Genomic DNA, 26,602 nt, shown 5'->3' with positions numbered 1-26,602 from the left:
CGGATGGGAGAGGGTTTGCTACAGCGGGGGGCGGGGAGACAAGCTGGAGGCCACAAACTGCCGCTGCTGTGAATGCTACTCCAGTTGTGACAGCTCAACATTCGCGGCAGCGGTACTTACTGGGGGGACACGTTGACAGGGTGGGTGTTGATTGATGGTGGGTGGGGACTGACGGCCGAGGGGGGGACTGACGGCCGGTGGTGGGGGGGTGGTGGCAGGGAGACTTACCGATAGTTCCCCTGGAAGCACCTTTGTGCCATTAATCACACCCGAGTCCCAGGAGGGCTACCCATGTGCTGCAGCTTAAAAGATTTAAGGGTGTGGTGTTTCCGTGAGTCATACAGTGGTGTTACCATGAATCACGGAGTGCAGGATTGTAGTGCTACAGTCATTCACAGAGTACAGGGTGTGGTTACAGTCATTCACAGAGTACAGGGTGTGGTTACAGTCATTCACAGAGTGCAGGGTGTGGTTACAGTTGTTCACAGAGTGCAGGGTGCAAGAGCTACAAAGAAAAAGTGCAGTGCATAGAAAAGGTGCCGTTAAAATAGCTGGAATTGATGAGGGCATGAGGAACTATGATTATGTCACAGTATAAACTCGAATCAGTTCGGAAAGTTAAAGCCAGTCCAAGAATAAATATAACAAAAGATTAACAAAACCCCAGAAGGCAAGAGTGGAATGCAATGGAATGATTGCTAATTATTACGACTTTGAGGCCTAGTTGGGCAAATGAGTCACGTTGTGCATAATATGAGCCCAGGGTGTGGACAAAATTGATTTCATTGGAGAAAACCCAATGCAGAGCATGATCAAAACAAGTTGAAGATTGGAGCACTGCAGTTAAAGATGAAGAGATATTGTGAAGGAGCATCTGGGCCTTGTTAGTAAGTGGCAGACTGTAGCAGTGAAATATGATTGTATTGGAATGCAATCAAAGTCAACTGCCTGAATTTGGACCAGACATTGCATTTCCATGCCACACTTAAAATAGTTTCATCTGGTTTTGTGAAAGCCTCTGATATTTTTATTCTTTTACAGCTACTCTCCGAGGAGGAAAACAAAGTTGCTCTCGCTAACAAATTAGACTGTGAACATCAGAAGAGCCAGTACCACATAAATGAGCTGAAAGCCAGGTTAGAGGTCAGTGATATACCCTCTCAGCGCTGAGTAGGATAAGCCATTGTTTTTATAAGAGCTCTTCCCTGAAACACTGGGGGTTTGAGGTCAAGGGGCGGGTGAGCGGAAAGAAAAAAAATAACAAGCTGAGAAAGGCAAAATTAGTCAACGGCTGCGGAAAGGCCTCGTGGTATTGAGCCTGAGAAATAGTCGAAGAAAATGTAGCCGTTAGTGCAACACGTCGGCGACCGGGTTCAAATCCGGCCCCGTCTGTAAGGAGTTTGTATGTTCTCCTCGTGTCTGTGTGGGTTTCCTCTGGATGGCTCTAGTTTCCTCCCACCCTCCACAAACAAAAGGGGCTTGTATGTTCGTTGAGTTTACTGTCATACGATTGAACAAGTACAACCTGATGAAATAGCGTTCTCCTCTCCTCGGTCGGTGCAAAGCACGCAGGCAGACAACCAGACATAACACACGTACAGATGAACGATACATACGCTGGATAAGTATTCATAAATACAAATAAATAAATACTGCTTTGTGAATATGAGAGACTTGGATGGTTAAGGTGAGCAGTTCCTTTGGTCGTTCAGCTTGTGGGAAGAAGCTGTTTCTCAGCCTGGTGGTGCTGGCTCTGATATTCCTGTGTGCGGGGTGGAAGGGGTCCTCAATGGTCTCTTCAGACAACAATTCTGGTAGATACATTGGTGGGGTGGGGTGGGGTGGGGTGGGGGGGGAGGGAGACCCCAGTGGTCCTCTCTGCCACTCTTATGATCCTGCGGATTGACCACCGATCAATTTCTCTGCAGCAACTAGGCCTTTATAGAGGGGAAAAAATTGGACTGTGAAGGCTCCCCGCCCTCATGCCACTGAACCTACCTCCATAAATCCTCCGTTCCCTCCTCAGGCTGGTCACAGAGGTGGAGCAGGGCTCTCCACCTTGGTCCATAGATGCAAATGGCTGGCTAGGGGGCGGGCTGATGACATCATGATGATGCAGTCAGCCCGTGACCCAGGACCCAGTCATTCATCCCACATTAAAACAAAAAGAGGTTCCTGTTATGTAACCTGTTATTAAAACCTCTTTCCTCCAGCTCTTCTGCCTGGTGCACGCTCCCCTCTTTTGTCCATTGGCTCCCCACCTCTGCTTCTCCGTGCCCACTCCTCAGCATCTTCTAGCAGCACACCACATAAGTGCTGAAGGTCGGAGTCCCCCGGCATTCCGGAGGGGAAGCGCCAGGCAGAAGAAGGATCAATGGCCGCCTTTGTTACCCATAATCCTCTATGCAGCTGGAACTACTCTGCATTCCCCAGAGCGGTTCCAATTGCGTGGGAGATTATGGGTAATGAAGATGGCCATTGCTCGCCATATATGTACGCTGTCATGTTGAAGGGCGGCGCTATGGCACCAGTCACCCCACCTCCATCGGCTCTGGAGGACGCAATGAGCCGCCAGTCTTCATAAAAGCGACGCTGAAGCAGCCTTTTTGGCCTCCTCTATAAAAAGTTAAGTGCTCGTTTTTCTCCGCCGATGGAGCCAGACTCGAAGCGAGGCCCCTCCGTAAAAATTACTACTGTGAGGCAGCCAGCCAGGATGCTCGCGAAAGATCCCCTGTAGAAGGTTGACATGATGGTGGCCAGTAGTTTTTCCTGCTTCAGTCTTCTCAGAAAGTGAAGTCACTGTTGCGGCTTCCTGACAAGTGAGGAGATGTTGAGTGTCCACGATATGTCACTAGTTACATGAACACCAAGGAACTTGGGGCTCTCACTCTCTGTACTACAGAGTTGTTGATGTGTAGTGGAGGGTGGTCATTTCTGGTCTTCCTGAAGTCCACAATCGTCTCCTTCGTCTTGTAGTGTGACACATCATTGTTGCTGATGAGGCCAACTACTGTTGTGTCATCTGCAAATTTGATAACACTACTGGAGGTGGATCTGATGATGCAGTCATGGGTCAGTAAAATGAACAGGAGTGGGCTGAGCACACATCCTGAGGTGCGCCAGTGCTCAACGTGATGGTATTCATCATTCTGCTACCCATTAGCTGAGTTGGCTGAAGCCTAGTGGCACAGAAGGTAAGGGAGCCTATCCATTATTTGATTGATTGCCCAGCAGGACGATAAAGTGCTGGCATCCACGTGGAGGACATGACATATGGCCATTGAAAGTAGACATAGGGGTATGGGGGCGGTAACATCGTGCAACCGATGACGCGAATAGAGACCATTAGCAACTGGTACATTGAGAATAAATGCCATAGTCACAGTTGCCATGGAGATTGTTATCCATAAACAGATCGGGCCCAGAGCAAGGTGAGTACTGCCGCACCATTGGAGTCAGGCTGTAGCCTTGTCTCGGAGAGGGTGCCTTAGCTGTGGGCAGGGACGGCAGCGCTCTCCATGGTCCCTTGGGAGCCATGTGCTCTGTGTTTACTGCGTCCACTGTAAAATGGCTGGGGCTCATCGGCCCAGTTGGAGGCCTGGCTCCCAGCCACGATCTCTCTGTATTACCGGCTGCTGCTTGTGCCTGGAGCCTGTGGATCAGAGTGCAGGGGTGATGTGTAACAATGGGGGAGTGTGGCAGGGAGCCAGCCTGCTCTGACACCATGTTGATTGTATCAGATCCTGGTGGCCAACTACTTCCAGAGCAGAGAACCAAACCAGCTTGGTGGCAGAGGGACAGATGGCATGTTCCCGATGTTGGAGGAGACTAGGACTAGAGGCCATAGTTTAAGAATACAGGGAAGGCCCTTTGGGACCAAGATGAGAAAAAAAATTTTTACCCAGAGAGTTGTTGGTCTGTGGAATGCTTTGCCTCAGAGGGTAGTAGAGGTGGGTTCTCTGGTTAAGTTCAAGAAGGAGTTACTGAGTAAACACCTTTACTGAGGCAGCCTCTACTGCTTCCTTGGGTAGATTGACTTCTCTCTGGGAGAAGCAATCCCTCCTCCTCTCTGTCCTAAATCTACTCCCTAGAAACTTGAGGCTATGTCCCTGAGTTCCCGTCTCACCTACCAGTGGAAGCAGTTTTCCTGCCTCTTTCTAATGTAGGCCTTCATAGTTTTGTTTCCACAGATCCCCTCTCATTCTTCTAAATCCAGCAAGTACAGTGACAGTGTCTCCTAATGGGCTATCTTCCTCATCTCCAGAATTGACTTGGAGAATGTCCTCTGCACCACCTCCCAAGTCAACATCTCCTTTCTCAAGGAAGCAGACCAGAACTACTCGCAGTATTCCAGGAGCGGCCTCACCACGACCCTGTACAGTCGCAGCAGAAACGTGCTGCTCTCTAGCAATAAATTCCATTTGCCGCCTTGATTATATAGATTTCAGATTTATTGTCAGAGTACATGCATGACATCACATGCAACCCCGAGATTCCTTTCTCCTGGGGGCGCGGAAGAATTGCCATAAATTGGTAGTGCAAAAAATTTGTGGTTATTCTGCCGCGCCCGCAGCAAAAAGGAATCCCGGGTTTGTATGTGATGTCATGTACGTACTCTGACAATAAATCTAAAATCTATATAATCAAGACGGCAAATGGGTAAGTTGGACTTTTATTGCTGGAGAACAGAAAGGTTCCCTGTTGTATCTGCAAATCAACCTTTTGCAATTTGTGCACAATCCCTTCAATGGCTTTTTTTCTTCCCCCATGGATGCTGCTCGATGCACTGAGATCTCCCAGCAGATTCTCTCCTGATTCCAGCATCTGCAGTCTCCTGTGTGTCTTCAACCTTCCTCTCTCCCTTTGTCTGGCACCTTCGCCTCCTACCTTGGTCTACTACCTTCGCTTCCTCGCCCCTCCTCAGTGAAATGGGCCAGGTCTCTATTCCTTCGAGTCCATGGGAGGCTGAGGGGTGATCACAAAAATCGTGAGGGGCATACACAAAGTGACTGCTTATTTTCCCAGGGTAGGTGATTCTAGAAGGAGAGTGCCCAGGTTTAAGGGGAGATAGGAGAGATTTAAGAGGGGCCCTTGGGGGGAAACTTTTTCCATTCATTGTACCTGGAATGAGGTGCTAGAGGAAGGTATAGAAATGAACACAATTTTGACATTCAAAGGACATTTGGACAGATTTATGGATTGTAAATGTTTAGCAGGATCTGGACCCAAATGCAGGCAAATGAGCCTAGCCCAGAATGCCAACGCAATTGGGATGGACAAGTTGGGCTGAAGGGCCTGTTCCGTGATTTATGATTCTGTGACTTTATGCCATGCATTTGCTATTCTGGAGAAAGATAGCTGCAAACTTATCTTTCAAACTTTTGTGCGAGGACTCTTCAATGCTAAAGTTATCCTAGATAGTGAATATGGTTGCCAAAGATAAGAGCAGAATCTTGATCAGTTAGGTGGGTGGACAGTTGATGAAATTTAATACAGGTGCTCCCCTACTTGCAATGGGCCAAGTTACGATTTTTCAAAGTTACAATGGTTTGAATCTGTACTTTCAAATTTCAAATTCCGATCTATTCCCGCGCTTGCGATATATGGTACGCTACTCTCTCATGATTCTGGGCGGTGGCAGCATCTCACGAGAGTATCGTAAAGCATACTCCCTCACGATGCTGACTCAAGCCCGCTCGCGATCACGTGAAAGAGTGCCCTGTAAACAACCCATCGTGTCTACTAAACGCTCATGTGTGACTCCTGCCTCTGGTGTGAAGAAAAAGAGGAAATCAATGGCTCTGGAGACGGAACAGTCTTCATGCCCAGTGAGCTATCAGCTGTGTACGCTAACATTTTTTTTCCAGTGTGGAATAAAGGTATTCAAAATGTAATTATAAAACATGGTAGATGCGGTATTCTTTGTCAATTTACGATATTTTTTGACTTAAGATGGGTTTTCCGGAACAGAGCCCCATCGTAAGTTGAGGAGCGCCCGTACAGAGAAATGTGAGGTGTGCATTTTGGGAGGCCCACACAGGGAATGTTAGGGAAGTGGGGAGTGTTGTAGACTAGAGGGATCTATGAGTAAAGGTACTGTTGTTCAGGTTCGTGTGGGTCCCACAGGTTAAAAACCAGACCAAAGTTGAGGTACAAAGCACACGTTTATTTCGGGGATGCAAATGGGACAACAGGGTCAATATGCTAGACAAACCTTTACACACAAACACACACACAATATGCAAGGGGTAAATGTGCACTTCGGATAATGAGGGAGGAACCGACAGAAGACTGGGGGAAATTACATGAGTGTACACATTCAACAGTCAGGGTCAAGGTGATACTACGTGCCCCCACCCCTTGAGTGGTATGAACCTGACCTCGAGACTCACCCCAACCCAGTGTGAAAGGGGCTACTTACGTGCCACGAGGAGTCCAAAGAAGCAGAACAAAGGGGCACATTACTGGGGGGCCACTCACTCAGGTCAGTCTGGGTTCCGTTGGCTGCTGTGGCCAATGGCTCAAAGCCAAGTGCAGGGGCTTGGCAGGGGTCAGTTGAGGTGATTCACCTGGGCTAAATGGGTGAACGTCAGGGCTGAGTCTGGGAGGGCTGCCTGGACTGCAGCACCTAGTGATTTAGGTTGGCCAATCGCAGGGGTCGACTTGATGGCTTGGGGTGAGTCTTTGACCTTGATTGGCAGGTAGTGTGTCCTCCGAACAGGAGCGCAGCAGCACCACCAGGTGGTGGACGCTGCCTGTCCATCTGTCCATTACGGGTACATAGTATTTTGAAAGTGGAGTCATAGTCTTATGGCACATTGGTCTCTGTCAGTCAAAGTTCAGAAGTTGGGAGGTCACTGTACTGACAATAACCACACCAGCAGTGTGACTATAAGACAGCTTTAATAAACTGATATGTACACTAAGAGGTCTTGTATCTCTGCAAGACAAACCTGAAAGGCTAGGCTGTAGCTCTGGACTGCTTTATATACGTCACCAGGATGACCCCTGGTGACCTAGTGGTGTAAGTACATATCAACACATTCATGTTACTGTTGTATCTATCAAGGATGTGTGTTTATCCTACTTCTCTACTCACTGTACACCCACAACTGTGTGGCCAGGCACAATGCCAATGCTGTCTACAAATTTGGCGATGACACCACTGTTCTCGGCAGAATCACAAACAGCAATGTGGAAGCATACAGGAGGGAGACAGATCAGCTCGTTGAGTGGTGTCACACCAACAATCTTGCACTCAACATTAGCAAAACCAAGGAGATGGTTCTGGACTTCAGGAGGAAGTCAGGAGAACATGACCCCTCATCGAGGGGTCAAGAGTGGAGAGGGTCAAGAACTGCAGATTCATGGGTGCCATCATCTCCGATGGAGATCCATGTCAATGCAATCATGAAGAAATCTCGCCAGTGGTGATACTTTGTGAAGTGCTTGAGGAGAATCGATATCACCAGACACTCTCGAAAACTTCTACAGGTGTACCGTGGAGAGCATTCTGGCTGGTTGCATCACTGCCTGGTATGGAGACGCCAACTCTCAGAACGAGAATAAACTCCAGAGGGCTGTTAACTCGGCCTGCGACATCACAGGCACCAGTCTTCACTCTATGGAAGACATCTACCTGAGGTGGTAGCTTAAGAAAGCAGCCTCTATCAAAGACTCCCCATCACCCAGGCCACGCCCTCTTCACTCTGCTACCATTGGGGTGGGGGGGGGGAGAAAGGTACAGGAGTCTAAAGACGAGCACTCTGCAGCACAAGGACAGCTTCTTCCCCACTGCCATCAGATTCCTGGATGAACAATGAACCACAGATGCTGTCTTACTTAGACTTTTTCTTGCACTATTGCTTTTATTTACTTTTTAAAATGGTTTATATAAATGTTTGCCCTATGGTGCACTGCAAAACAACAAATTTCCTGACATGTTCATGACAATAAATTATGATTCTGATATGAGACGTTGGTGCCGCCCTTTTTGAAGTATTGTATTCAGTTTTGATCACCGTGCTATAGGAGAGATGTCAGCAAGCTGGAGAGGGTGCAGAGAAAATTTATGAGGATGTTGCTGGGACCCGAGGGTCCTGACCTATAGGGAGAGGTTGAGCAGGCTGGGGGTTTTATGCCTTGGAGCGCAGGAGGCTGAGGGGTGATTTCATGGAGGTGTATAAAATCACAAGAGGAATGGATTAGGTGAAAGCAACAAGGTGTTTGCCCAGAGAAAGGAAATTAGTAACTGAAAGACATAGGTTAAGGAGAGAGGGGGGAGAGATTTAACAGAAACCCAAGAGGGAATTTTTTCACACAGAAGATGGTGACTGTATGGAATGGGATGCCAGAGGAGGTGGTTGAGGCATGTGCTATTTAACAGAAAAATTGGATGGACCCATGGATAGGAATGGTTTAGAGGCATATGGCAGGTGGGACATTTTGGTGGGCGTTGGGCCAGGGGGCTGCATGACTCTTTATTTTTTTTTAATTGTCCTCCTCCATTCCTGGCCAACTGGGGCAGAGGTTTGATCCAGTTTGCTGATTCTGGGATCGCTTACCTCCGTCTATTTCATGCTGGTTTCCCAGCTGAAGACACACGTTATGTCGCATTGCAGTTTTGCTAGGTTGGCAGATCCTTCACTCCTGATTAAATCAAGGCTTTGTGCTTCATTGAATGATAACCGTGGGACGTGCTGGCCAATGCCAGAGGTGATTGCAATGACCCTCAGAATGCATGTGTGCTCCTTCAAGGCAGCACTGTTCGAAATTGCTGCTGTTTGCAAGGAGTTTGTGCATTCTCCCTGTGTCCGCCTGGGTTTATCCTGGGTGCCCCAGTTCCTTCCCACCCTCCAAACACCTACTGAGTTGGTAGGTTAATCGGGTGACATGGGTTTCATGACCCAGTAGGGCCTTCTAACTCTGCTGACCCATTGGATACTTTTTAAAAATAACTCTTCCATTAAATACATGATCACAGTTAGTTAAAAAAAATCCTTGAAACACCTTTCCAATGGCTTTTACAGCCAGTGCAGTCTATCTGGATAAAGTTTCCATACATGATTGGATATATGGAGTCATTTCATGTTCTGTGGTTACATTGTGACTTATTTGCTCATCAGGAAGTTGAAGATCTTCTCTTGGCCAAGATGAAGGAACTCCACTCTAAAAGTGGGGCAGTTATGCCCTCTCTACAAGGGGACATTGCAACCTTTAAGTGTATGCTCGAGGCAGAGGAAAGAAGGTGAGCATTCACTGATGGAGCACAAACCCCGGCCTCGTCTTTTTCTTCTCGGCATTTTCCATCGCTGTCCCACCATAGATGTTAAGCTTGTGGCCAAAAGCTATTTTCAAAGCACCTTTCAAACCCACACATCCTCCCATCCATCATCCCCAGTAGCCCAGACCACAGAGGCAGGAGATGCACATGATGTGGCCAATTTACACTTCAAGTCATCGACCACCTTGACCTGGAGGAACATTGCTGAAGGGGCAAAATTCTAGTACTCCATCCCCAACAGCCTGTGGGTACTCCTTTGCCAGAATGACTGTCAAGGTTGAAGAAGGTGACTAGACATGGTTAGAACATTACAGTACAGTACAGGCCCTTCAGCCCACGATGTTGTCCCCTTCCCCTCTCTTTCCACTCTCTCCTCTTTCTGATACGCTATCAATAACTCCCGTCAGACTAGAAGTCAGAATTTAATCACCATAAACTGCAAATGCGTCTCATATGTGACTGGCCCGGTTCCAAGGCAGGTACTGAGGTAGGGGTTTGGGAATTCTGAGGGGAGGAGTCACAAGTACAGAGGCGGGCCAGCCCATACAATACAATTTGGACAGTACTAACAGTCACACAGTGGTTCCACCACGTTCACCCCTTTTAAAACAGAGTCTGTGGGGTGGTGGATCAACGTCCGTTACAAGTTCAGCCTGTCTTGTGGTCTTGTCTGTCACTGTGACCTTCATAGTGCCAGTTGTGGTTCAGTTGTTGGCTCCTGAGTGGTGTTTTGCATGACAGGCTGGGTGTCTGGTGGCTGAAAAGAGTTATTTGGGTTGAGGGGTAGGTTGTTTGGTCTGTGGTTGGTGCGGGGCACTGGGTGCCATTGATGGGGCCGGGTACCCAATTGTGTCGCCAGTAGTCAAGGGGGGGGGTGTACCAGTTGGTCAAACTTGGGGGTTCCTGCATGCGCCAGGTCCCAGACGGAAACAGTGTCTTTCCACCCATTCTGGTACTCCATATAAGCGTACGGAGAGTTCGTGTGGAGGAGGTGGACCTTCGCAACCAGGGGATCTGTCTTGTATTCCCGGAACAGAACAAGCCCTGGGGTCGTCAGCCAGGACAGCTGCGTGGTTCCCAACACTGACTTCCTGGGGAGGGAAAACAGTCTTTCATGTAGGGTAGTGTTTGTAGCAGTAAAGAGGAGAGACCTGGTAGCATGGAGCTCATCTGAGAGGACCTCTTGCCATTGGGAAACAGGCAAGCCTTTTGACCTCAGGACTAGGAAGACTGCTCTCCAAATGGTGGCATTCTCCCTTTCCACCTGGCCAATCCCTCGGGGGTTGTAACTGATGGTCCTGCTCGTGGCTATACCTTTGGCCAGCAGGTACTATGAATATAGCAGGGGTATCCAAACATAGTGAACAGGTTGCACAGTGCCTTGATGACCATGGCTGTGGTCATGTCTGGGCAGGGGATGGCGAACGGGAAACTTGAGTACTCGTTGATGATGTTGACAAAACCAGACATCCTGATTGTTGCAGGGGAATGGGCCTTTGAAGTCCATACTCAGACAAGGGGCAGGTAGCCTTAATCAAATTAACTTCCTCTGACCGATAGAAATGTGACTTGCACTTCGCGCAGACTGGGCAGTTATGAGTCGTTTCCCTGATGTCCTCGACCGAGTAAGGGAGATTGCGAGCTCTAATGAAGTGGTAGAGCCTGGTGATCCCAGGGTGACAGAGGTTGTTGTGGAGGGCTTAGAGGCAGGAGGTCTGTGCATTGGCGCATGTCCCCCAGGACAGGGCATCAGGAGGCTCATTGAGCTTCCTGGGTCAGTACAAGATCTTGGTGGATAGCCCATTTATCCACATTTGGATCTTGTTGTTCTTAATTTTTCCCCGCTGTTTGTTATTAAACATAAAAGTGACTGCACGTTTGTCAGCAGGGTGAACGGTTTGTCGGCCAGGTAGCACAGCTTCCACTATGACCTGGGCCTCATTCTCAATGGCTGAGTGCTGGAGTTCAGGGCCTTGGAGGGTGCGGGATAAGAATGCCACAGGCCTGCCTGCCTGGTTAAGTATGGCAGCCAGGGCAAAGTCGGATGCATCGCTCTCCACCTAGAACAAGATGGATTTGTCCGCTTTGGCGATGTCATCCTCTGTGTGTGAAGGCCACTCGGGCTTCTGCCGATGGAGGGAAGGTGGTTGTTTTCACCGGGGGGGGACTTATCTATATAATAGGGACCTACTGGGCGTAATAGGAGAAGAACCTCAAGCACCTTTGCAGAGCTGTGAGGCAGTGGGAGTTTCAGCAGGGGCCACATACGGTCAGGGCTGGGTCCAATGACTCCATTCTCCTCCACACAACCGAGTCTAGCCAGACGTGAAGTGCAGAACATCCATTTTTTTCTGGTTATATGTGAGGTTGAGCTTTTTGGCCGTCTGGAGAAATTTTTGTAGGTTGGCGTCATGGTCCTGCTGGTCATAGCCGCAAATGGTCATGTCCAGATTGGGGAATGTGGCCTTTAATTCATGGTCATCCAGCTCCCTCTGGAAGACGGAAACCCCTGTTGGTGACCCCAAAGGGGATCCAGAGGAAGTGGTAGAGGCAGCCATCTGCCTCAAGCGCCATGTACTGGCTGTCCTCCGGGCGGATCAGAAGCTGGTGGAATGCCGACTTAAGGTCGATGGTTGAGAAGATCCAGTTCTGGGCAACCTCATTCACGATGTCTGCTATGCGGGGCAGGGAGCAGGCTTCCAGTTGGGTGAGTCAAATGATGGTCTGACTGTAGTCTATGACCTTAAGGTGCTTCTCCTCGCTCCTTACCACTACCACATGCCCTCCAGGGGCTGGTGCTAGATTCTATAATCTCTTCAGCCAGGTCATTTAATTTCTGTTCTAATGAAGGCTCTGTCCCCAGGGCTGTATTGCCTGCTTTTGGTGGTGACAGGCTTGCAGTTGGGGGTGAGGTTCGTGAACAGGGGCAGCAGTAGGATCCGCAGATTGTGTGCAATGGGCAGATTTCAGTTTGCCAATTAGCCGTGTTCGGAGGGGAGAGCAGGTGGTTTAAAAATCAGTCATTGTGGACCATGAGGGAGGGGTGAGGCCCATCACATTCCATTAGGACACTCTTGAGTTGGCACTGAAAGTCCAGTCCCAATATGACCGGTGCACAGAGCTGCAGCATAACAAGGAGATTAAAGTTTTCGTATTTAGTACCACACACAGTCAATGTCACAGTGCAACTGCCATGGATCTCGGTCAAGTGGGATCTGGAGGCCAAAGAGACTTTGCACTTAGCTGGAGTCGTTGCGAGGAAATTGCACTGTGACCGGGTGTATGAAGTTCCCAGATTCAAACAGACGGTTTGTAATGCGACCATTTACCTCAGTGTTCATCATACATCTGGCTGCCTCTTCTGGTCCAGGATAATCGAGGCCAATGTCTAGTCTCTGTCCAATTCGATGCTACTATATTGGCTTGGTGGTGGCTTCCAAGATGGCTGCCCCATGGCGCTCACACAGTGCTGTTCCTCGCCGCTGAAAGTGGTGCCATCCCAGGTTGTCCCCATTCCACCTGACCGGAAGTGGCACCAGAAGTAACGTAGTCCAAGATGGTGACAGCTCCCACTCGCATGCAGCGCTGCTGGAGGAAGGTTTGGACCTACATACCCCTTCGTAGCACCCATTCTTCCCGCAGCTGGAACGAGTCACATCTCTGGCCGTGAATGCTTTGTATGACACTTCGGGTGCTTGACGGCAGCAACTTGGGAACATGCATCCCAAGTTGGTGGCACCTGTGCTCCCCACGTGGCAGCCGTATTGCCAGAGGAGAAGACCTCTGCATTTTGCTGCGCTGTTTCAAGTAATTTGGTCAGGTCGACAACTTCTTGCAGGCTCGTATCATCCTCTGACCTGAAGCCAGCTCCACACACATCTCAGATCAGCTCTTCCAAGTGGACTGCAGCAGAAACTTCTCTGCAGCCATAGGCTTGCCCCAGCTCCCACAGGACCCTCATACACTCGTCCACCAACTCACCAGGCACTTGTCTGCGATGGCCCAGAAGATACCTGGCATAGATGACATTCGTCAGGGTTCGGTACTGTTTCTGCAGGAGCTTCACAGCTGCCATGTAAGTACTGCAATCTCTGATCTTTTGAACAACATGGTCGCCGACCTGTGCGAAGAGCAAGTCCCGTTTATCTTCTTCGCTTTGCACGTCATTTCGTCTCATAAAGGCATTGAATTTTATGGAGGCCTTTGGAGCTTTTGGGTCAGTGTCCTGTTTATCCACCTGTACTGCCTTGTCCATGGGACAAAAGTAAGGTGATTAAATTGATACGCTATCGATAACTCGCGTCAGAATAAAAATCATGATTAAATAGGCTTTCATCAACATAAACTGCAAGCACGTCTCACATGCTGCTGGCTCAGTTCCAAGGCAGGTACTGAGGGAGGAGTTTGGGCATAACCGCCTTTATGGGAATTCTGAGGGGAGGAGTACAGGGCCGGGCCGTGCCAGCCCCTACAGTACATTCGTATTAGACAGCACTTACACAGTGGTTCCACCGCACTCTCCCTTTCACTCTTCCCCTTCTCCCTCATCTTATCACTCTTTCCCTCTCTCTCTCCATCCTCCTCTCTTTCCTCATCTATCCTTATCCCTCCCTTTCTCTCTTGTTCTTCTCTCTCCGTTCCCTTTCTCTCACCCAACCTCTCTCCCCACTCCCTTCCTTGTCTCTCTCGTTCCCTTCTCTCTCTCTCTCTCTCTCTCCCCTCCTTCCCCCACCCCCCCCCCGCCAATGTTGGAAGAAGTGGGCCAGTGCACCAGAGGCTGAAGATTTAAGGCACCAGTCTATCGCCCTCCTTCAGTTTGGTAGCAAACTGACGTACCATCCTCTCACGTCCTCTGGATGGTGCATGTTTTGCAAAATTTCTCCAGCATGTGTGTACTGCACCATCCATAACCCCACTCCCTTGTCTATTCCTCTTAGGGGGTGGGGGGCGGGGGGGTTTGGTAGATCTCCATCAATTGGCCAGAAATAAGCACTACAGAAAATGTTACACAGGATTCATGTATACGTTGACTCAATGACATGTTTTCTCTATTGTACAAAGGCTGGGAACCAGTTTGGCATCTTGCTATAAGAGGACTTCTCCGAGCAAGTCCCATCTGCTTCGTCCATGGACCACGTGCACCCCTAGCAGCCACTTTTTGTGTCGACAGGCATCTGCTGCATCCTCCTGCCCTCCTGGGATCCTGCGGCCTTGCCTGCCCCCTCCCATCCCCAATCCGTGCCCCGCTCCGACCTCCTGGGCTCTCCCAGTCACTACTTGTGGCCCGCCCCCTTCCGCCCCGAGCTCTCGCCTTTCTGCCTGTCAGCCAAACTGCCCGCTTCCCCATTCCCTGACCTCGTGCCTGGCCAGCATACGTCCCCTCAGTTCTTCGCCCTCTGCTCGCCTGAGCTGTATGGCCACCCGTCCGGTGACCCCCACCTGCCTTCCCCTGGCCCAGAGGAGCTGTCTATCATCCTCCCCTCTGTCCTTGATCCAGAGCCAGTGCCCTATGACTCCTGCCCTGAACTCAAGTCCCCCTGCCAACACCTCATCCAACTGCAACCCTCCATCAAACCAGTCATGCTCCATGTCTTCTCTTGCCTACCCAAAACCTTGCCCCCTGCCTGAAGCACCAAGATTTAAGCATGAACAGTGTTTGGGTAAGAGGATGGAGACTTAGTTTTCCTCCACTCTGGTTGTGGAATAGATTAATATGTACAAAAATGGTCTTTTTTTTGTTTATTATCCTTTCCAAGTCAGTTGGAGATCAAACAGTCCTCAGTGATTTAACAGGGTGAGCTGAATTTATAATAAGGCATTGAGGGTAGGTAAAGAAGGGTTTCGGCCCGAAACATCGAGCACTATTTCTCTCCCTTTTGATGCTGTTCAACCCACTGAGTTCCTCCCACAGACTCTCAACCTGACTACAATGGCAATAGTCAGTGTTGGATGGCCCAAAGGCAGCTACCCCAGCAATGGAGGAGTTTCCCCCAGCTCCATTCAGAAGCACCCTTGTAAAGCCCTAAAGCAGGACCCCCTGCATTGACCTGATCTTGGGTCAAGCCAAACCTCCATCCAGCGAGCTGCCAGAGGGTACAAACGTGGCACTTAAAAGGACATCTGGACGGGATAGAAAGATTGGAGGGGTATGGGCCAAACACAGGCAAATAAGACCATCTCAGATGGATAACCTGGTCGGCATGGATGAGTTGGGCGGATTGGCCTGTTTCTGTGCTGTACAGCATGTCTAAATGACGTGAATTGTAAGGTGAGCAGAATTGTGTACTGTCAGTGACTTCCCCCCACTTTGTGTGTTGTGAGTGATGAGGTCAAGCAATGCTGCACTTATCACGGCAAGGCAATGGCAAGACAGGTAGTCACCTCCAGTCATTACGCCTCGTGTTACAGGGTCACTGGGCCTTTTCCCAGGTCCTGTCAGAGGCAAATGTCCGATTCTCTTGCTTTCTCCCATACACAACACAACCCATTTGGGGGTCCAAGGTGATGAGCGTCACATACAGATCAATCGTGATCCGACTAAGTCAGGGGAACAGACCCCTCTGGTTTTGATCTCCATCTCACTGAAGAAGGTAGCTGTGAAGGTTCCCTGACACAGAGATAAGGCATGCACCGGACATTAGAAAGAATTAACAGAAGAAGAAGAAAGAAGAAAAATAACTAAACCAAAATAAACAGGCTATTGTGCCTAAGGAGGGGTGAATTCAACACTACTAATTCTCTGAAGGAGGATAAGAAAAGAGGGCTTTTGGGATATTGGCCTTCATAAATCAAAATGTTGAGTGTAGGATTTTGGATGTTATGGTGAAGTTGTATAAGACATTGCTGAGGCCAAATGTGGATCATTGTGTGCCCGTTTGGTCACCTAATGACACAATAAGATGGAAAGAGTGCAGAGGAGATTTACAAGGATGTTGCTGGGACTTGAGGAACTGAGATACAGGGAAAGGTTAAACAGGTTAGGACTTTAACCTCTGGAGTGTAGAAGAATGAGGGGAGATTTGATAGAGATGTACAAAATTATGAGGGGTATAGATAGAGAAAGTACAAGCAGGCATGTTCCACGGAGGTTAGATGGGATAAAAGCTAGAGGACATGGATTAAGGGTGTAAGGGGAAAGGTTTAGGGTGAACATTACAGGGAACCTCTTCATTCAGAGAGTGGTGAGAGGATGGAACAAACAGCCAGCTGAATTGGTAAATGCAGGCTCAATTTTGAAATTTAAGAAAAATTTGGATGGGTACAGAGAGATATGATCTGGGTGCAGGTCAATGGGACTAGGCAGAAAAAGAGTTTGGCACAGACTAGAAGGGATGAAGGGCCTGTTTCTGTGCTGCAGTGTCCTATGGCTCCACGAATCTATGATTGCAATCAATCATAGATCCACAGAACTGTAGAGCACTACAGCACAGGAACAGCCCTTAAGGCCAGAAATCAAGAATCCATCAACCTCCACTTTAAATCTACCCTCTGATTTGGACTCCACAGTCGTCTGTGGCAACAAATTCCACAGGTTCACTGCCCTGTGACTGAAGAAATTTCTCCTCATCTCTGGTCTAAAGGTTTTTTTTGATTCTGAGTCTGTATGCCCTCTGGTCCTAGACTCTCCCACGAAGAGGCCTAATGTTGGAGATATTAGAAATGCTCTCACAAAGTCCCAGTGTGAGAGGAGGTAGCTTGCTCGTGTTCATCAAGGCCTGCCTTTGTTAGAACATATGACAGTATGGGCCCTTCTCCCCTCAAAGTTGTGTCAACCCATATATTCCTTCAAATGAAAGTACTAAACCCTTCCTGCCCTGTAACCCTCTATTTTTCTTTCATTCATGTGCCTGTCTAAGAGTCTCTTAAATCCCACTCATGTTTCAGCCTCCACCACTGTCTCTGTCAAGGCATTCCAGGCACCCACCACCCTCTGTGTGTAAAAAAAAAACCTTATAATTGATGCCTCCCCTAAACTTCCCTCCCTTTACTTTGTCCTCTGGTGTTTGCTATTCCTGACTGTCCAACCTATCTATGCCTCTCATAAATTTGTAGGCCTCTATTAAGTCTCCTCTCATCCTTCTTCATTTCAAAGAGAACAGTCCCAGCTCTGCTAATCTTGCCTTGTAAGTCTTGTTTTCCGATCCAGGCAACATCCTGGTAAATCTCCTCTGCACCTTCTCCATAGCTTCCACATCCTTCCTATAATGAGGTGACCAGATTACACAATATTCTGTGGTCTCACCAGAGATTCATAGAGTAGCAACATGACCTCTCGACTCTTGAACTCAATCCCCCTATTAATGAGGCCCAGCATCCCATAGGCCTTCTTAACCATCCTATCAATTTGCATGGCGACCTTGAGAAATGTATGAATTGAAACTCCAAGGTCCCTCTGTTCATCCACATTTTTAAGTTACCAACCATTAGCCCTGTACTCATCCTTCTGGTTTGACCTTCCAAAATGCATCACTTTCCCTTATCTGGATTGAATTCCATCTGCCACGTCTCTGACGAATTCTACATTCTGTCTATATTTTACTGTAACCTTCGACAATCTTCTGCTCCATCCACAACTCCTCCAATCTTCATATCATCTGCAAACTTACTGACCCATCCATCTGCTTCTACATCATATATAAATATCACAAAGAGCAGGGGCCCCAGAACAGATCCTTGCGATGCTCCACTAGTCACTGACCTCCATGCAGAATACTTTCAGCTTTCTACCTGCAAGCTAATTTTTATCCACGCACCCAAGGTTCCATGGATCCTATACCTCGTGACTTTCTTAGCAAATCTTTCATTGGGGACTTTGTTAAATGCTTTGCTAAAATCAATATAGACCACATCTACATCAAATGCCTTGCTAAAATTGATATAGACCACATCTACCACCTTATCCTCATCAATTTATTTTGTTACCTCCTCAAAGAACTCAATTACACTTGTGAGGTACAGCCTTCCTTTCACAAAGCCATGCTGACTATTCTTGAGTAGACTGTACTACTCCAAATGCTCAAAGAATCCTCTCCTATAGTTTGCACACCTCTAACGTAAGACTCACTGGTCTTTAATTCCTAGGATTCTCTCTATTTTCTTTTTTAAACAAGGGGACTACATTTGCCATTCTCCAATCCTTCAGCAACACCCCTGTGGCCAAAGAGGACTCAAAGATCATATCACTGCCCCACCTATCCCTCTCTTCCCACAGCAGCCTGGGGTAGATCATGTCTTATCAATCGTAATATTTTTAAGAAGATCTAACACTTCCTCTTCCTTTATCTCAACACTGTCCACCACACAAGCCCGTTCTATTCTGACCTCACCCTGATCAAGGACCTTTTCTCCTGTGAAAACTGGAGCAAAGTATTCATTTAGGACCTCCTATGCCTCCAGGCACATGTCGCCTCCTTTAGTGGCCCCACCTTCATTCTTGTTATCCTTCTGTTCTTCACATGTGCATAGAACGCCTTGGGGTTCTCCTTTAATCCTACATGCCAAGGGCTTCTCATGACCCCCTTCAAGCTTTCCTGAGTCCTTTCTTTTCCTTCCTAGCTATCACATACTTCTCATGAGCCCTTCCTGCTTCCTGCTTCCTTAATCTAATATATGCTTCCTTCTTCCTCTTGACCAGCTGATCACCCTGTTTTGTCAAGCCCAGTTCCCTTTTACTACCATCTTTTCCCTGTCCCAGTGGAGACAAACCGATCCTGAACCCAGCACGTGGTCCCTAAACTCCACCTTAGTTCTGTGCTTTCACCCTTCAACATCTACTTTACTGTCGTCACTTCCTGCCTCAGCCCATCTTAATTAGCCCTTCCCCAATTAAACACCTTCCCATTTTTGTCTGCTTATTGTTGAATATTATTTTATCAACGTGAATGAGAATGTAGAATGTTTTTAAAAATAAGCAGATATTTTACCGACTGGAGTGTTTGCTGATGCCATATAAAACAAGAACATATTTTAAAGCAACTTTTTATTTCCTCGTTAACCTTTCTGGTAATCGCCTTTAGGTGTTTGACCTCTGCACTTGTGGAGTGTTGACTTTAGACCAAATAATATGCGGTGATGGTGGGGGGTGTGTGGGGAAGCGTGAAGGGATGTGAGCAGGTGGGAAGCAGCAGTGAGGTGGAAGAGGGGGAGGTGTAGGCGGACCCTGCCCCACCCCCCGCGAGTTCCACCTTATGATCCTCACGGTACATCCACAAGTCCAGGAGATCAGGAAGCATCTCCATACTTTCGCATACCTTGCTGCCACATTTCCCCTTTTTAAAATTGAACAGGAACTGGATCTTCGGCCCACAATGAACATTATGCCCAATTAAACTAAATCTCTGCTGGTTGTACACGATCCATATTCTTCTGCCCCCCCCCCCCCCTCAATTTCCTGCATATTGACATTTCTTTCTAGAAGTCCCTTAGATGGCACTATGTATCTTCATCCCCGACTACTCCTGGCATGTCTCTCTCTCTCTCTCTCTCTCTCTCTCTCTCTGTAAAATCTTACACATCTCCTTTAAATGCTCCCCCTCTCATGCTAAATGCATCTCCTCTTGTATGGGAGATACTCTGGCTGGCACGGTTAGTGCAAAGATATAACCGCCAGCAAGGTGGGTCCAAATCTGTACATTCTCCCCGTGTCTGTGTGGGTTTTCCCTGGGGTGCTCTGGTACCCACAAAAACATAGGGGGTTAATTGGGTGTAATTGAGCAGCACAGGTTTCAATGTTATAAAGAAATGTAAATTCTGGCTGGTCTACCCTATCAAGGAAAATAACCCAGGTTTGTCCAATCTCTCCCTCATTGTTCATATCCTCTAATCCTGGCAGTGTCCTGGTCTCTTCTGTATCCTTCCTGTAATGGGACAACCATCTTCTATACAGTACCCCTCTGGCAGCCTAATCAACGTTTTATACAGCTGCAATATGACCTCCTTGCTTTTACGCTCAATAGCCTGCCCAATGAAACAAGCCACCCTATCTGGTTGTATGGGCACTCTCAGGGACCTCTAGACTTGGACCCCAGATCCCTACACATCAGACCCAATAAGGGGCTGCTGGTAACTGTATGCATTCCCTTGACATTTGACCTCCCACGTTACGTGTTCAGAATAAACTCCATCTGCCTTTGCTCTGCTCTATGTCTTGCAGTATCCTCAACACTGTGGACAACCCCACCAATCTTTGTGCCATCTGCACCATGAACCAGCCCACCCACCTACTTCTTCGCCCACTCCATTTCTAGAAACCACAAAAAACTGCACCGATCCCTCCGAACCACTGCCGGTCCCGCATTTCAAGTCCAGAACAATTCTGCTGTGTGTTTTGACAGAACGTTCAACATTTTGACCCCACTCTTTATTGCTGCCAAACACACACTTGTCCACTTGTTCCTCCCTCAATTTAAGCATGCAGCTTTCAAATGGCCCCTTTCTTTCCAAAGGGCTTTGCTCATCAATTTAAATTCACCTGTGGAGAAGATCATGTACAAAACGTAAGACGTTGGTGGAGGTGGTGGGGGGTGGGGGGGGCACTACACTGATATCTCTTCTTCTGCAGCCACCGAGTGTTGTAATGGGGAGACACAGAAGGTGGGAACAAAACCTCCCACCAAACCTCTGAAGAGCTGCAGACCTGGTCAAGGCAGCGACTATTTCAACAGCATGCTCGGGGAGTTGAACAAGAACAGTACCTGCAGCAGGTTTCCTGCCTCCAATTCGCTCATGACTGTCTGCAACCTTAACGCTCCAAACTGCAGGTAACCGTCAAAGTTTCGTGTGGAACCTTTTAAATTGCGGTGTGAGGGGTACGTTGGAAAGAGTTGACTTCCGATATTAATGGCATTCCCAATGTTTGGCTAGATTACAGAGCATCGATAAATGATTTTAGTGGTTACCGCAACGCTATTGCAGCGGTTTGAATCCAGTGCTGTCTGTTAGGAGTTTATACGTTCTCCCCATAACCTGCTTGGGTTTCCTCTGGATGTTCCGGTTTCCTCCCACATTCCAAAACATACGGAGAGAGTAGGATAATTGGTGTGGGCCAAACAACTAATTTAAATCAGAGTGGTTTTACTTCATTGAAATTGCAGCAGGCTGTTTTGCGGAGGGACTTGGCAGTGCTTGTGCATGAATTACAAAAGGTTGGTTTGCAGCTGCAGCAAGTAATCAAAAAGGCAAATAGAAATTGTATTTTATTTTAAATTTTGACATACAGCACAGTAACAGGCCCTTTCAGCCCACCAGCCTGTACTGCCCAATTGACATACAAGCCCCGGTACATTTTGAATTGTGGGAAGAATCCAGAGCTTCCGGGGAAAACCCATGCAGACATGGGGAGAGCGTACAAACGCCTCACAGGCAGCGTGGGCTCTGGTCCCGAACTCTGATGCTGTGACAGCATGGCGCTGACCACTACGCTAACCGCGCGGCCCAATGTTAGGCCTTCACCGCTGGAGGGATTGAATTTTGGAGCAAAGCGGTTCTGCTGCAACTGCACAAGTACTGGTGAGGCTGGAATATCATGTGCTGTCCAAGTGAGCAAAGATATCCTCGCACCTCCGCCCCACTGGTCACCAGATGATATTCTCCAATTCATATGGGGATCCAAAATGGAAAGGCTCCAATGCGTTGCCATGTACATCGCCAGGCAACTGGGGTAAGGACGTACCCAACGTGGCCCCCATCCTGATGACCATGTGTGGCTGCATCAGGCTGTGTGTGGAACCAAGATATAAGGGCACTAAGTCCCAGGATGGGACAAGCTCTGATATCCCAAGCACCTTTAACCACAAGTCCATCAGGCAGTGGGCAGCGCAGAACACTGAGACAGATACTGGGACAGACACTGAGCAGTTCACTTTCTGAATGTCCGGCCCCTTGGAAAGAAATGATTTTTCTCTCCAAAAATAAACTTTATTCCCAGTAAGACGACGCACAAGAGAAAACTGAGACACTGGGACAGCACAGAACACTGGGACAGATACTGAGAGACAAGGACTCGATGGACACAGTGGGTTGGTTCCTTGAGCAGACTGCCTAGGTCGTATGGCGGAACGCCTCATTGCCAGTCTTCATGAACAGGCTCCAGGGCTCCCAGTCAGATCCTTCCTGTAGAACTCGAACATCACCCACAACACACTCTGTCCCCGAGATGACTGCGGTGGAGAGGAGACAGTCGCCCACCTCTTTGCTGAATGCAGACTTGCTCAGAGATCATCTCACAGTTCATCCCCAGTGGCAGCGTGACTCTCTGATTTAAGGGCTGTTCTTCGGGACACACACAGAGACAGACATTCTGAACTGCTGGAAGACATTAACTCAGAGAAAGAAGTGCTTTAGTCTGCCCGGAACCTGTTGGTCTTCCAGCACATGGAGGTGTCAGTGAGGGGACGCTGCTGACTGGCACATTCCAGGCTGCAGGAGGGCATGCTGAGGGACGGGTGCAGCCAAAGCGAGGGCTCAGTGGGGAAGATCCACAATGTAGAGTCCTCTCATCACCGGTCACTGAGGGGCTGAGACTGACGGGAAGCCCCACAACCAACAGAGTGGGGGAGAAATGACCAGGGGCCACAGTGGGGGTAACGGGGTAAATAGAAATCAATGTACAGGGCTGGAAATGTGTGGATATGACACGAAGGATGTGAAAGGACTTTGCACGGTTTTCTCTTGTGCATCGTTTCATTGGGAATAAAGTTTATTTTTGGAGAAAAAAATCATTTCTTTCCAAGGGGCCAGACATTCAGAAAGTGAAAGGAAATGCATCTCGGAGCTGTGACCTATGCACAGACTCATGGCCTGAATAATGACATGAAGAGTGCAAAGAGACTTTGAACAGTTTTCTCTTTGGTAAATTATTTATTCTGAATCAAGTTTTCTGAGAGAGAGAAACCCAAATCATTTTGGATGGCACAAGCCAATGGCTGGAGACTGGGTGCTAATATATGCAAATGTTCAGGGCTTCTGGGTAATGAGCTTCGAAGTAAAACTGCATTTTCTTCAAACAGTACTAATTTTAGAAAGTATGGAAAGTGATTTCTAGTATTTACAACCAAATCTTTCTTGTGGATTCTGAATAGCCGAGTGGGGGGGGGGTCGAGGAGTCCCGCTGTGAGTTGAAGGTGTGTGGTTGTGAATGGAGAGCAGCGCGGTAGGAGAGTTAAGTTAAGACCATACTTTTAAGGATCATTTCTATAGTCTTTGACTTGAGAAATCTTATCTAAAAAAGTACGGACTCCCAAACCACGAGGAGGAGTTGGAGCGTTTCCTCCTGAGCGCGAAGGGGTCTGTGAGCTTTGTTTTATACAAGGGCTCGCGGGCATTGATGACCGTTCCCTTCTCCTATTGCAGGAGTTGTGGAGGGAGGAAACGCAGTCTGAGTGGTTTGGTTCATAATGCAACCAAAAATAGAAATTAATCTTTCTGTCGAGGTGGGGTAAATGATCACATCACACGAGCTTTACTGCTGAGGGCATGTGTTGTGCTTGTGTGTTGGAAGCGTTTAATTACTTACTCTGCGCTTCAATCATTTTCGTCCAGCACTAGATACTGATAGCGCATCCTCACTCTGATGTTGGAGATGCAGATGTTTATATCGACGTATATACCGAGAAAGAATTGCAGAAGCATTAATGAGCCAGAAGGAGAAATGCACATGCTCACACACTTGCGAACCACTGCTCAGCAACCATGCTGGGAGATATTAACCCTTGATTTCCTGGCAACTCAATGAGTGTCCCCTCCAGTTTGCGCCTGGCCATTTTAATTATTCATCTCGCATACAGATCTTCATCTCTCATCTCCCTTGCTACTGATTCTAGTTTAAAATTACTGTTCTAATTTCCATAAAAAGAAAAGGATTACAAAATATCTCAAGCAGAAATAGAATTGAGATCATTATCAGTGAAAGGCTCCATAAATGTCCCCTTTGTCCTTCTCCCACTATTCCAGCTGAGATCAGTGACCTGGAACAAGATCTGGGAGGTGATTCCCCAGCAACACTGGAGAATTCCATCAAAACTGATTCACTCAGAGATTCCTAAGCAGTGTCGTATTACATGCTGCAAGGCAGGCAAATTCGCCACTGGCAGTAATTCCTAAATGCCCCTTACACACACGGTCAGAGAGAGAGAAGCAAAATAGAATTCCCCCAGAGTCACCGTGTCCGTACATTCACACTTCCCCGCAGAGTCCAGTCCAAACCATTGGTGACCCGAACCTCCAACATGGTCAGGAACCCTCCAGCACCCTTTGCAACCCCTCGCGTCCCGGTTCCGATACCTGGTACCCCCTCCCAGCCAGTCCGCAGCCCAGCATAATTCTCCTGACAACCTTCTCCAGCAGCCCACAGCTTCCACGGGTTCTTCGCCTCGAGTCGCTAGCCGCCCACCTCATGCACTGGTCCTTCAACCGCAGAGCCCCCTCAATGGCCCTCCGCTGTGGTCACCGTCCTCGTGGGTCGTCTCCTCTGCTTCTCCTTCTCAGGCGGCGCATGATTTTCCCGACGTCTGGTGCCCTGCTCCAGTCCTCCGCTTCCCAGAGCCTGCAACCCCCTCGTGGCTGCTGCCGATTAACAGGCGCCGCCATCTTGGGTGCAGACCCGCGGTCATGGGATTTCAACTAAAACCGCCGTCGGCTCTCTCAACGGGTTGTACAAAGCCCATGCATAGCCGACAGTAGTTTATTGGGTGGCCGGACCCCGCGGAGGGGCTGAATCTCCATTCCCCGCAGGTCCGCACCAGTGGCAGCGACTCTAGCAGCACCACCATCTTACTGAATCAGACACCAGGAGCTGGATTGTTCCACTTGTCCATGCCTGGTCCAGACCTGAAACTTGTTATTAAAAGAGCCATTGGGAGTGGGCCTCCTGACTAGCACAATTCCCTGTCCAGTATTGCGTTGAAGATGGCAGAACATCCCGGATCTGTTAAAGTTCAGAGATGACATGCTATTCAAGTTCAAGTTTATTCTCATCTGGCTGTACATAAACAACCAGGTGAAACGGAAGTCAGCACCACACCTTTAGCCAGTGATCGAGACCAGGGTTTGAATCCTGCACTGTCTGTAAGGAGTTTGTACGTTCTCCCCGTGTCTACGTGGGATTTCCCCAGGGTTTTCACCCACCGTTCTAAATGTACTGGGGGTATAGATTAATTGGTTGTAAATTGGGTGGCACAGACTCATGGGCTGAAATGGCCTGTTACCGTACTGTATGTCTAAATTTTAAATTCAAGAAACAGCATTTCTCTGACATTGTGTTTTTACTTTCCCCACTGACTCCAGCGGGACCTACAGTGTTATCCCTGTTTCCTTTATTCTAGCACCACTGGCAATATAAAAATCACGGAGGTTGCTGCCAATGGCCATTTTGTTCGACTTCTCAACATCTCCCACGACGTAGAGGAGGACATTGGAAATCACACACTGCAACAGAATATTGGCGGGTACCCAGTAACAACATTCAGATTCCCTCCCAGAACCCGGCTCCTTGCAGGGTCTGGTGTGACGGTAAGAAAACCAGAACTTTGCGACACACACCATGTGGCTCAGCTCCCCTCCCAGTCCTGGCTGGGAAGGCTCTGCCCTTCCATCCACGGGCAAGGATCCTGTGACCTCCCGCACTGCCTCAGGACTGCGCTAAACCATGGCCTCTACATCGGGGAAGCTGGACCCTAGCTGGGAGATCGCTTCATGACCCATCTTCGCTCTTCCCACTGCGGCAGCAGGGATCCCACTTAAATTCCGTGCACAGACGTGCTGGAGAAAGGTCATGCAGCATCCTTCGGGTAATCAACATTTTGGGCCTGGCCCTTCATCAGGAATATCATCGACCTCCAATTTCTGTTACCCCCCTCCCCCCATGACTCTGTCCCCATCCCTCTGTCTCCTCTAGCTCCCCACCCCCCTTCCTTCTCCTATCAGAGCTACATTCTTTCCTCATCACCTTTCAGCTTCTCTTCTACCTCTCACCTGTACCCACCTAAGGCCTCTTTCCCATTAACCTGCACTCCTTCCCCTTTCCCATTCCCCTCCTCCTCCCCCTTCCCCACTCCTTGTGAAGAACCTGGGCCCAAAGCATTGATTGCGGGGCCGGATTAACTGATGCCCTAAGCACAGCCCAACAATGGTTTCACCTCAACCCTTCATTGTCTACCTGACACAATAGGTGATGAATGTGAAATAATAGATTAGAACCGTTTTCTTCCAGGCCAGTCCCACAAAGATATTAAATCCAACCTGTATATATGTTTTTTTTTCATTTATTGTGGGAACCTTGTTCAACTCCACCTGGTAAATGAAGCCCTGGGAATAACTCTGTGG

The 26,602-nt window shown here is 48.5% G+C and overlaps 1 protein-coding gene and 1 non-coding gene across 2 annotated transcripts in view; both read left to right on the top strand.

The window, feature by feature from the left end:
• The window catches only part of LOC138747981 (lamin-B2-like), a 116,405-nt gene that overhangs the window by 69,803 nt on the left and 20,000 nt on the right, over window positions 1-26,602 (top strand). Inside the window, exons 8-12 of the mRNA XM_069907661.1 lie at window positions 1,042-1,143; window positions 9,126-9,247; window positions 14,345-14,943; window positions 20,844-21,042; window positions 25,603-25,789. Of these exons, the coding sequence (XP_069763762.1) occupies window positions 1,042-1,143; window positions 9,126-9,247; window positions 14,345-14,943; window positions 20,844-21,042; window positions 25,603-25,789 (1,209 nt within the window). The remainder of the gene's footprint in view (window positions 1-1,041; window positions 1,144-9,125; window positions 9,248-14,344; window positions 14,944-20,843; window positions 21,043-25,602; window positions 25,790-26,602) is intronic.
• Window positions 23,449-23,666, top strand: LOC138749101 (small nucleolar RNA U3). The gene has a single exon (XR_011348414.1). It is a non-coding gene; the product is annotated as a small nucleolar RNA U3 (small nucleolar RNA).

The sequence above is a fragment of the Narcine bancroftii genome, chromosome 13, assembly GCF_036971445.1.
Source record: "Narcine bancroftii isolate sNarBan1 chromosome 13, sNarBan1.hap1, whole genome shotgun sequence".
Taxonomy (NCBI): Eukaryota; Metazoa; Chordata; class Chondrichthyes; order Torpediniformes; family Narcinidae; genus Narcine; species Narcine bancroftii.
The sequence above is the reverse complement of the archived record's forward strand: the minus strand, read 5'-3'. Positions and strand labels throughout refer to the sequence as shown.